We start from the raw sequence: 12079 nt of genomic DNA, 5'->3' as shown, positions 1-12079 counted from the left end.
AACGACATGGGTACATGACTATTCATTCAGTATCGTGAAAGATTGGAAAAATCTAAATTATGTAATTTAATTTCAGAAATTATGGTCACTCATTTATGGAACATAAGAAGTAGGAAGATCGGTAGGAGAAGAAAGGAAAGAAGAAAGGGGGGGTAAACAGAAGGGGGAATGAAGCATGAGAGACTATGACTCTGGGAAACAAACTGAGGGCTTTGGGGGGGGGAATGGGACAGGCTGGTGATGGGTAGTAAGGAGGGCACGTATTGCATGGTGCACTGGGTGTTATACGCAACTAATGAATCATCGAACTTTACATCGGAAACCAGGGATGTACTGTATGGTGACTAACATAATAAAAAAACATTAAAAATAAATAAATAAATAAATAAAAAAGAAAGGGGGAGGTAAACAGAAGGGGGAATGATCCATGAGAGACTATGGACTCTGGGAAACAAACTGAGGGCTTTGGGTGGGGGGGGGAATGGGACAGGCTGGTGATGGGTAGTAAGGAGGGCACGTATTGCATGGTGCACTGGGTGTTATACGCAAGTAATGAATCATGGAACTTTACATCAAAAACTAGGGATGTACTCTATGGTGACTAACATAATATAATAAAAAGATATTATTAAAAAAATTATGGTATTTTAACATGGAGTGCTTGCCAGCTATAAGAAAGAATTAAGAAACTTTTTATGACATAAGAAAATGCCCCATGGTGTATGTCAAAATAAATAAAAAGTAATATGCAGAACTGTTATATTATGCCACTGATGGGAAAAGGAGAAAATAATGAAATTCCATATTTGTCCTAATGTACCTAATATTTTCTTATATGCATAATGGATCTCTGGTACCTAATAAACTAAAGCTTAAAAGTGGTTTCAAGTTGGAGAGTGGGTCCTGGGCAGATAAGGAGAGCAGTGGAAGGATGACTTTCATTCCATATTTTAAACCAACTCTCTCCCTTGACTAACCAACTATGTTTTTTTAACATCATCATTATTATTTCTTATCATCAACATTTTAATCATGTAAGAAGGGACCCTGAAAGAAAAAAGTCAAGAAAAGAGATGTTAAAAAGTAGTTGCCAAAAACATACTTCACAAATTTTGAAAAGTTGGTAGGCCCAATTCCGGATAACAATGCATCTTCCTCTCCATGTTTCAGTGGTTTAGGATGCCCGTTACCTTAGATTTCTGTAAATGGGAAGATCCTTTTTTCCCAACTGCTGATTACATAGTTGATTATGTGCATGGCAGAGATCAGTGCTTCTAGGCTTCTGACTACTTAGTTTAGACCTTTCAAATCTTCTGGCAAGACGAGTTGAAATATGGGATGTAAACCCTGACAGACTGCTCTTGCTGACTGCTCACAGGACACAGAGTCCAAGAAAAATGATAGACGAGAGTGAAGAAAAACTTTGAAGACAGACAATGCAACACAATGTCTAATAAAACTCACAGCTTTATTTTTGCTAGAAAAAAAGAGAGGAGAAACAGTCTGGGTTTTGTGTTTTGTTTTTTACAAAAAGTTTAAACAATTGGTTTTTTATTTATTTGATAAAGTCCACAGAAGAATGAAACCACCTTGGGTAAGAGAGTAGGCTCTTTCCAATCATACTGCACTCCCAAATTTTAATTCAATTTGAAAGTCTCTCTGAACAATCCCAAGGGGGCTTTGTTCATGGGTACCATATTCCTCAAAAGCACAAACAACAGATTCCCAAAAAATAACTGGCTCATCTTAGAATGGGGGGGAGGGGAATCTAAGAATATTAACTTGCATAGCCATTCAAATTATTGCTGCTTTTTATAAGATCATTACAGGTAATTCTGCACTAACTTCCTCCTTTTGCCTCACCCCAAACTTGGGAATTCCTAGAAAAATTATGAGCTACTTTCCAAACGAAGCCTTAAGGAGGGTTTGCAAGCACTTTTACGGAGCCCAAAAAATTTGCATGAAAGGAAGGGAGAAATAAATTAAATAAATAATATCTAATAAATAACTTCAACAACATTCATTATCTACAAACTTAAATGCCACAAAATGCTAGATCCCCTACAGCCTCCCACAAAGGTAAGTGCGGGTATAGCCTCAGAAAGGATGGTTTTGTAAACAGTTTGCTTGCCTTTTCCCTCTAGAGCAGTGTGGGGAGGAGAACTACTTTGGTGGCTGATAGGATTTAAGATCTCTCTGCAAGGATATTTTTAAGGGGGTTTACAAATCAAGGGTGCAAAATGCAGCAGGGCTAGCGCTGCAAGCAAAATGGAAAGAGGGTAACTTAGGCTGTAAGGAAATAATAAATAAGAGGGTAAAAAAGTTAAGATACACAGATGGTGTGGCGGGTTTTAGGGGATAGCTGAGCTGTAGAAAACGGCATACTAATCTGCCTTATCAATTTTATCCATTGGCCCTATTTGTGTACCCTACATCCTAAACTCATCCTCTCTGGCAAGAGCAGGATGCGACCCTCTATGATGTAAACCATTTAGGCTTTTAGTTTGTTTTAAATAATTGTCCTGGCAGATTGAACAGGCCAGTGAAATTTCTCAGATCACATTTCTCTGGAAAAAAGATTGACAAAATTAGTGCTGATATAAAGGAAAGAAGAGTTACATGAAGAAAAATAAACACCCTGCAAATCAGGATAAACCTGTGATGAAAACATAAATTGGTAAAAGCATTCACTGACCTTGGATTTGATTTCTGCTCACTTGGGATGTTATGCACAATATGTAAAAACATATTAAGTTTTAGAAGTGAGGAACAGGTAACAATTAGTCGGGGAGGAAATAAAGAATTGTATATGTATTGGAAAAATTCAAGCTTGGTCAAAAAATTCACTGGTGCTTATCCTTCTAGAAAATATAATAATAACGGGTGTGGACAGAGGTCAGTGGTTTTAACCATGTTTTCTGTAACCAAATGAAATTTATCTTGCCAAAGAAAATTTGGTTTTCCTATGGGCAGGTGTGAGATAGAAGGAGCCCCCAAACTATGGTTAGTAGTATAGCCAATAGCCATTTTATTGCTCTTGAAGATGACCTGGGTTGTTTGCCGATTCCAATAGCAGCACCTGAGCTTCTTCAGAATTTCCAGAGCGTCTGGGTTATTGAGGCTATGCAATGGTCTAGATGACTTTTCTAAGTCCCATTGGTCATAAGAGTCTGAGGTTACAGTGACTTTCTTGCCCTACCTGTAGTACTGAGGAAGTGCTTTTGAAATACTATCAAGAATCAAGTTGGTATGAGATCTCTTATTATGGTTCTCAAATTACTAAAGAAGGGATATCCAGCTTTCAGCCAACAAGAAATAGAGCTAATCTCTTAAAGAACACGCTCTCTTATTCCCAGTGAAGCCAAGTTAGGGTTTTAGCCTTTGGAGGCTACTGTTAGATAGATGCAAAGAAGTCCTATCAAGTCCCCAAGGAAAATGCATTTTGTGCTCCTTTGGCAACGCCAGCTAATCATTCCACACATACTGTCCATTTCCTATTATTCTTCAATCCTTTCAGTTTCAAGAAGTTTATAGGCGTGATCACCAAAATTATTGATTTTCAGAGCTGTGAAGGACTTTAGAAATCATCTAGACTTTTTGGTAAAATCGTCCAATTTTACCAGTAAGTAAACAGAGGCCAGCAACTGAAAATTAATTGGCATAGATCATTCAATGAGTTTTTGGCATCTTTAGAATAGGGCCCAGGGCTTCTGTTTGATTTCCACATGATTGTAAAAAATCCAATAATTTCACTTGAGGACCTCAACTAAAGGAATCAATACAATATGAGAAGCTGATGAGGAAAGAGAGTGACAGGTGCAGGAGGGCCCAAATGGACTGGGACTATTGTGTCTGATATATATCTACAGGGTTCTTTAAGGTTATTGAATCTTCAGCTCAACCACTTGAATTATGGAAAACATTTCCACTTTATCCTCTGCGATGTTTGTCTTACTGCCTTAATCAGTAAAGATTGTATTAAGTTGGGCCCCAATACCATGGTGGGGGTAGGAATCATAGGACATATCTATGGGAACATCATAGCGAGGGGTACCAGCCTGAAAGGGAGTTGAATGCACATGCCCTGAGCTTAGACTTGCAGAGGGGTAATGTGGCATGAAGCTGTAGGATTTATCCAGGTCAGGAGAGCCATCTTGCTTCAAGGAGAAGTTCCCACTGATGCTCAAGGGTGGAGTGAGTGGGCCCTCATAAGGTGGTGTACTGCAGTCAGGTGGATGGCTCCCAAAGGATGATTCTCCCAAACTCTTGAATACTGGGGCTTTAAGATTAATAAGATGTGTTTCCATATGGCCATAAGGAGGGCTGGGGAGCCCAGGAGACTGATAGTTGAAGTTATGGCCAGAGATGGCAGAGTCACAAATAGGAGATTTTTCTTCATGTTTCTCCAGGAGGACAGACTGAGGGCCCAGCTGGAGGCATCCAGCCACCAGGTTGCTTGTAGGCTGAGAGAGCCCTTTGCAGAGCATCTCCACAAAGCCCTTCCCTTCAGGTGTCTGTCCAGTTTCCAGGACCTCAGACAAAGCCCAAATATAGTTCCTGGCCAGTCTAAGAGTCTCTATCTTGGAGAGCTTTTGGGTCTTTGAGTAACATGGCATGACTCTCCTCAGGTTGTCCAGGGCATCATTCAGGCCATGCATCCGGGTCCGTTCTCTAGCATTGGCCTTGACTCTTCGAGCCCTGAATCTCTCAAGGCGAGCTTTTGTCATCTTCTTTTTCTTGGGACCCCTTCTCTTAGGCTTCTCCCCGTCCTCTTCCTCATCTTCTTCCTCCTCAATACTGTCATGCTCTTCAGCTAAGCTGCCAAGCATCCCATAAACAGCTGGTCTTCTCTCCTCCTCCTTCATCTCATTCTGAGAGCCCAGACCTTTGTCCATCCAGGATGGTGTATTGACCAACTCAGTCATCTCCTTGGATTTCACGTAAGGTTTTGCCATTCCTAGATTCTGGAAAAGGAAATGGCAATGATTACTGTCTGTGAATATCTGCTTTAGATTTAACATCTAAACTTTCTTTTTACACCATAGATATAAAGCACAGAATTGTATTGGGATTCAACTTATGATTATATAGTCCAAGTCCACCATTCTAAATAAGTAATTTAAGACTCAAATAAATAACCAGAACACTAATATTGCTATGGCATATTATAAGAAAATGAACTAAAGAAAGTGAAAATTGACTTGATTATTCATTGTAGTGTCAGTGCCTTACTCTTTTTTTTTTTATTTCAGCGCCTTACTCTTTTTATTCCCTGATGCTTTGTCTCATGGATATTTTATGCAAAAATAAGTGACATAATAATCAAACATATTTTTCCTTCTTCTCAGAATGCAGATCATAATGGGAAGTAGATAGGTGGGCATATAAATTATTGTCCAAATAGAGAAATTCCTGAAAGTAAAAGATGTTAAAGTAATTATAATTATATAATATATATACAATAATTATAATTACTGCAAAATTTTAAAAGCATATTAGTAAGAAACTGTTGTATTTTACACTATAAAACAAATGAAACACTGTGGTGGGATCATTCAGACTACTTTGTTCTCAGAGAACTGCCCAGCCTCTATTTAGAGACATATTACATACAGTTAACCTATAACATTCCATGTTTCCCACTGACTCTACCAACTGTTAGCTCCAACCATCCTAGGAAAGAGCCATGCCACAACTGGCTGGTACCCCACATGACCATGAACTATTCTCTCACCATCACCTGAACAGCATTTTGTTTTTCAGCAAGCACCTTGTGGTCTGTCTAGTGCAGTGGTATTAGAGGTGTTAGAGATATGGTGTCTAAAAGGATCAGGAAAAGAGAGCAGGGTTACCACTGACCATTTTTTAAATTCACCCATATGTTACAGTGAAAACTCTTCCATTGCACATGCGTCTCACATCATCAGACAAGACTATGGCAAAGCAACTAGATTTACAACCAGAGATCTGCAAAGCTTATTTAAGATTATTTTAGTGTAACTATTAAATAATACTTCATTAAAACGAAAAATCTGGAACAAATGCTAAACTTAACAGAACATAGTAGCTGCAAACATAGAAATAGCCTGACTACTTTAATTCACTTGCCTAACAGATACCATTCAATCAGAATTTTCTTTGACAATATTGCAGTTTGAAAACCAGAAGACACCGGTGGTTTCGTAAACATTTTGCGTTCAATTCTGGAAGAGTGGATTGTTTTGAGATTTGCTGATCAATTGGTAGGTATATGATTTACCAAATGGTAAGTATCTGAGAAGCTCCATTGGGGCGTCCCAGTTTACCTTAGTCTTTGTGAAACGTTAAACCTTCCACCACTTTTGTGTATCAGAAAGGANCTTTTGTATATCAGAAAAGGAGAGAGCATGATAAATGTTTTTTGATCCTTAAAGCTTGGGCCTCAAATCAATGAATGCAGGATTTAGTACATAGATTTTTAAAATATAAATATATGATTTGATTTGTTTCTGGTAATTTGAACTTGTTTTCCTTGTAACCTCATTTACCTCCTATAAATAATTAATGTTACCACATTGCAAAAACAGCCTAGGTTTCATGTTAATCAGCACAGAAATCATGTCAGCTTGACTTACTCACTTAATAAGGCTTCCTGGGTAAGCAGCTTTATTGAAAACACTCATTGGAACCTATTGGTCAACTGGCTGCCCAGGCCAAGTTAGAAAATCCCACTTTTAATATGGATGATGGAGCTTGTGTGCTGAGCTGCACTTCTAACTCAGCTAGATATCCAGAGGGAGGGTGAAGGACCTAATTAACTTTCTGTTAAAGTAACACGGACCTTCCTGAGGCAGGTGCACTCCGAGGCCAAAGAGGATGGAGTAGGCTCGGGAAACGCAATGTTCCACACATAATTATAATAACATTTGTGTAGCCTTATAGCTAACCTTTAAGGGAAATAGGGATTTGTGCTTGTCTTGTAGCCGAGGTTACTGTGGGTCACAGATTAAGTGACGGAAATGCAAAGGTGTAAAGCTGATAGAGCAGGACATAAAACCAGGTCTTCTAATTCCAAATCCTAGGTTTTATGTTTTTTCCTCCTTTCTTTTTCCATCACAGCTACAGGGAGAAAGAAAAGCATTTTGACATCAGGAGGTGTGGATCAGTAGAACTAAGTCACCAGGAAATGACCATCGTCCGAAGAGAGGCTAGTTTACGTGTTCTTTGCAGTGTTAACTCTCATATTCCAGGATCCCTTCCTCTTCCAAATTTTTTTCTTGCTGCTTCCACCCTTTTATTCTCCCACCTTCTTTTCCTCTGCTTCCTTCTCCTTTTTTTTTCCTCTTCTTCTATTTCTCTCCTCTTCATCATCATATCATTGGGTCATACTTACATGCATGGAGAGTTGAGAAGGAAGATGCAAGAGAGGAAGGGAGAGTCTCCTGAATTACCCCTGAAACTGAATACCAGTCAAGCCTCTGTAATCGACCTTTTTATTATTATTATTATTATTATCCCCTCCTCCCTACCTCTGGACTCTAGCCAAACTCTGTCAATCCTCACCCTCATCAAGAAGTGGGATTAGGAGAATAGACTATCCTTTGCTTTAACATAACTTAATGGTTTCTCTAAGAGTCAAAGAGCTGCTTTCAAATCAGATTATCAGCAGGTAGGAAGGAAAACAAACAACTGGCTTTGGCTAAAACAATCAAGAGGGCAATCAATTTTCATCTTTGTTCTCTTACCAACGGAAAGAGATGTCTCCAGTTTAACCCTCTCTTTTCCCCTATATTCTGGTCCATTAGCTCTAAGAGAATCCCATGGGTATCTAGTGTGGCTTTGAAAGCTTGAAGCTGGAATAACACACACTCTAGGCCCAACTGTTCTGATTCCTGGTTGCTGATCTCAAACATATTACATGACTCTCTGATCTTCTATTTCTTCTTTAATAAAATAGGAATAAGGTATATTCAACACAGCTCTTGCAAGATAAATAAAAATAAGAAAAGATTTTGTAAATTTTAAATGCTATAAAATATTATCCATATATTGATCCTGTGCTTATTCTCGAATTCTCTTATCTAATCTATTCACATGTTTGCATATTCAAAAATAAAAATTGTTTCTCACAGATGAATAGTAAAAGTATATTGTACTAACACTATGCCTCTTATTATCTTGAGGGAACCTCCTCTGATTGGCTCAGAAGATAACCTGACAATTGCCCACTAGCCCGCTGGTTTTCTCAATGCAGCTGGACAGCAGACTCTGGAGTCAGATTACCTGAGTTTAAATCTCAGTTCTATCACTTACTAGATGGGTGACCTTAGCTAAGTTCCATAACCTTTCTGTGCCTCATCCCCTCTTTTTAAAATGGGAATAATAACAGTCCTACCTCATAGGATTATTGTGAGTATAATGAGCTAATACATTTAAAGATTTTGAATAGTGCCAGACATCACAAATGCCATGTAAGTTTTAGGTACTATCGTTCCTAAAGTTCATCATGACTTCTTCCGGCCACATGGACAAAAATAAGTATAATTGCAATCTGTGCTTAATATTGATTTTATGCCAACAAAAGCCAATGGCTCTATCTCAACAATCTTTTCAAAGATGTTTGACAAACCCACTCATCCAACTTACTATTGAAACTAAATATCAAATCTTCTATCCTGCTGCAAGAGATGAGGAAACAGAGTTCTATCAGCTGCCTCTACCAAATTGATTAACACTCTTCCACCATATTCAAGAAGGAAGTTAGCCTCTTTCACTCTGTTTTATAATTGGGAGACAGAAATTTGCTGGACACTCCTACTCAGTTACATGAATTTTTAGGTTCATGAAGTTTCTGGTGGAATACAGACAACTCTTGGCCCCTGGACAGTTTTCCTTTTGTCTTTGATTAAACACTGTTGGGGATGAGACTTTCCTACCAGAATCGAGTGCCAGAGCTCTAAGGAGAAAAGTAAAGTGTCTCTCAAATAGAAGTAAAAACCAGAACTCCTCAAAGATTTTTTTAAAACTTTTTCGCCTTTGACTTTTCCCACATAAATATCTCCAATGCATCAAAAAGTTAGCAGATGGGAAAAGATGATGAACATCCAGTTTTAAACTTGAGAATTGAAAATGTGTGCAGTATAGTTCTGAGTTCCGATCAAAGAAACCACCTTGGTTCTCTCCAGAACAAGTATCTAATTCTACCATGGCTTTTAGCCTATTAATGAACCGGCTCAGAGGTGTATTAAAAGAATCATGAAACTGACACCCTCTTCACTCATTTATTACTTACCTATTAAATGAGCACAGAAAAATTATTTTCATTTTTTTACCCTTAGGGCAAGGTGGAAATAATACTTCTGTCTTTCATATCTCACTTAGAAGCTTTTATGAAAAGCAAAGAAATACAGCACAAGTACTTTGACTTTGTAAAGTTCTTATGCAAATGTAAAGGTTGGCAGTCGTTTGATAGAAGCAGTAGGGGAAAGTCTATAGCACTACACAGAGTATTGTGACACACCATTTTAAGTTTCCCCAATTTTTACAAAAAAATATTAGCTTTCAAAATACACAGGAAGCTGACTCCACTGTGGCAAAAATGAATGAATACTGGCTGTGCAGGCAGAATACAGCCTTCCTTGACTCCACTCTCAATGCATTCTAATTCTCTAAAGCCTATTTTATTCTTTGATCTTGGAATTTAGACATCCTTATGCATCAGCACATTATTAACAAAATTTTCCCTTTAGGGTCTTTCCTAAATTTCACATTTAGTGAATTCTCTCAAATTTGAAATTGTCTCTAACTTTTTTTAAAACCTGTTCTAGCAAAATGTTTGCTTAGGCAATGATTGTGACTACCCAACACTTTAATTACTGGGACTGAGGTCGTTGAGAATGACTATTACATGAAACTGCACTAGAGTTCGTCGGACACTAATTTTTGATTTGTTGTGGAGAAGTTTCAATTGATGAATAAGTGATCAAGGAGTACTTGCATGTGTGCGTGTGGTGATTAGACAGTGTCTTTCCTCTTGGAAGCTGATTGTACTCACTCCATCTCCTGATCCTATGACTGAATCCTAAATACAACAGAAAGGGGACTACTCAGCTCAGTTTATGGAATCTAAGCACCAGACAGGCTAAATGTCTTGCTCAGAGTTGCAGAGTCTTCCCACTGAAAAGACAGAACGGAGCCCAGGGTGCTCACAAGTTGCACTGCCCAGAAACATCCAGTGGGCTGTTTTGTGCTCTTCCTACACAACTTTTTATACCTACCACTTTCCGTTTGGTTAATACCTATACAGACACACACACACACACACACACACACACACGCACATCTTATCCAACATAGCTGTATCACACTTCAGTTCTCATAGCCTCAGATTCAAAGTGAACTTTATAAACAGAAATTACTCCATTTTTCAGTTTTCCCTCCTTGTTCTCGAACATTTCATCTTTGGTCCCTCTGTCAAAAAACAAGGGAAGCATTTTGCATGTATTAGTACTGTTCTGAATACATTTTTGGGGTGGTGAATGTTGAGTGAGAGGCAGAGGAGACAAAAACACACATGGACAATCTTTCTTTTCTGATTTCTTAGCTAAAAGCGCTGAGGAAAAGGAAAGTTTCCCCATTTTGTTACAACTATCTAAGAATTTTTAGCAGACCAAATGGGGGCAATGGTAAGAATCTACCCCATGGCTTTCCAACATCTTCTCCCATTCCTTATTCTATTGCCACTCCCCTTCGTCCCCTTCCACTCTCTGCACAGACCTAAAATGCTGTGAGCAGAGCAGCGGATTGGGTCAAGTCCTGCAACCTACTTGCTGAGCCACCTCAGAAAAGCAGTTTGACTTTTGGACCCTTTTTCTCCTGCATTAACAAAATGGAAAGGTGGGTTTGACAGAAAAGGGGAAGATAATTTGTAATCTCTACTTTGTAAAAACGATTAGGAGTATGAGTTTCACTTCGGGTAGCAGGTGCTATGGGAATTAGTGAAATTATTAAAACTTTAATATCTGTCCCTAAGTGCTCTGTCTCTGCTTCTCTGTTCAAGTTTCCTATGTCCTACTCCCTCCTCTCCTAGTCCAGAAGAGCCTTACCTCACCCAGCTGCTCCCACAGAAACTTCACTAGTCCCTTACCACCCCATCCAAGGGCTCACCTCTGTCAGTGGCGGTCCGTGGTATGAACGCTGTGAATCCGTGTCCTGGAGGAGACTCAGAGAACCCAAGTGTCCCTGACCATCCAGATCATAGGAGAAAGAGGTGCTCTTCGCGATCCATGTTAAACCGGCCACTGCCTCTTAGAAATGCCACCGAATCTGCTTTTTCTAACTGCGTCTTGTTCTGCTCCTTCCTTGGAGTTTGTACGCTCCTCCAGGACGCCCTCGGGCGGATGCCCCCGTTGCAGCTGGGGTTCAGTGCCTCCTCTGCGCGGTGAGCTCCCGGAGCGAGTTTTCAGGACCACAGCCTCTGGGCAGCTCCTGCGCTCGGGCCGGAGCCTCGCAGTCTCAGCAGTTTTGATTGCTTTCGGAGCCGACCAGGGCGGGGGGCGCTGCCCGGGGTCTAACTCCTCCCCTTCCCCAGCGGAAAGACACACGTACTTCAAAGGGCTCCTCTGGCCAGCTCACCATTCGTGTGCTTTGTTTACTTGCTTGTTTGTTTACATAGGGATAGAAGTTAGGAGGAGGAGAATATGGGGGGAGAGCTGCTGAAGTTGAGAAGTAAAGAGAAAGAGGACTGGAAATCTTTGTGGTTAAAAAGGTAAGAAATGGGGTAAGAGAAAATGGAGGTAGACTTGGAAAGAGAGCTAAGAAGGGCGAATGAAAAAAGTGGCCCATGTCCGAAGAGTCAAAAATGAGAAAGATACAGGCCCAGAACATGTAAATTGGAGTTTTTAGTTTTAAAACTTCAAAATTTTTAAAGGAAAAGGAAAAAGTATCTTCCTCTCCCTTCTTTTCCACATGTCAAACTTACTTCCATTTAAAACCTTGTTATTGTAATTAGTGAATATAGAGAAAGCCACACTACTATTTGTTGTACTGTTCTTTCAACTTTTCTGTTTGCTTGGAATTTATAAAAATATAAAGTAAATGA

At 39.4% G+C, this 12079-nt stretch overlaps 1 protein-coding gene across 1 annotated transcript; it reads right to left on the bottom strand.

The window, feature by feature from the left end:
• Positions 1–1472: 1472 nt before the first annotated feature.
• On the bottom strand, positions 1473–11482 carry NEUROD4 (neuronal differentiation 4). The gene is made up of 2 exons (XM_019793473.2): positions 11146–11482; positions 1473–4964 (listed from the first exon to the last, which is right to left on the bottom strand). The coding sequence occupies exon 2, from the start codon at positions 4953–4955 to the stop codon at positions 3960–3962; it is 996 nt and encodes a 331-aa protein (XP_019649032.2). The 5' UTR covers positions 4956–4964; positions 11146–11482; the 3' UTR covers positions 1473–3959.
• Positions 11483–12079: the final 597 nt, after the last annotated feature.

This window comes from Ailuropoda melanoleuca, chromosome 16 (assembly GCF_002007445.2).
Source record: "Ailuropoda melanoleuca isolate Jingjing chromosome 16, ASM200744v2, whole genome shotgun sequence".
NCBI lineage: Eukaryota > Metazoa > Chordata > Mammalia > Carnivora > Ursidae > Ailuropoda > Ailuropoda melanoleuca.
The sequence above is the reverse complement of the archived record's forward strand: the minus strand, read 5'-3'. Positions and strand labels throughout refer to the sequence as shown.

What these genes read in the sequence shown, in the direction of transcription:
- NEUROD4 (XM_019793473.2), bottom strand. Translation starts at nt 4,955, where the DNA reads ATGGCAAAACCTTACGTGAAATCCAAGGAGATGACTGAGTTGGTCAAT.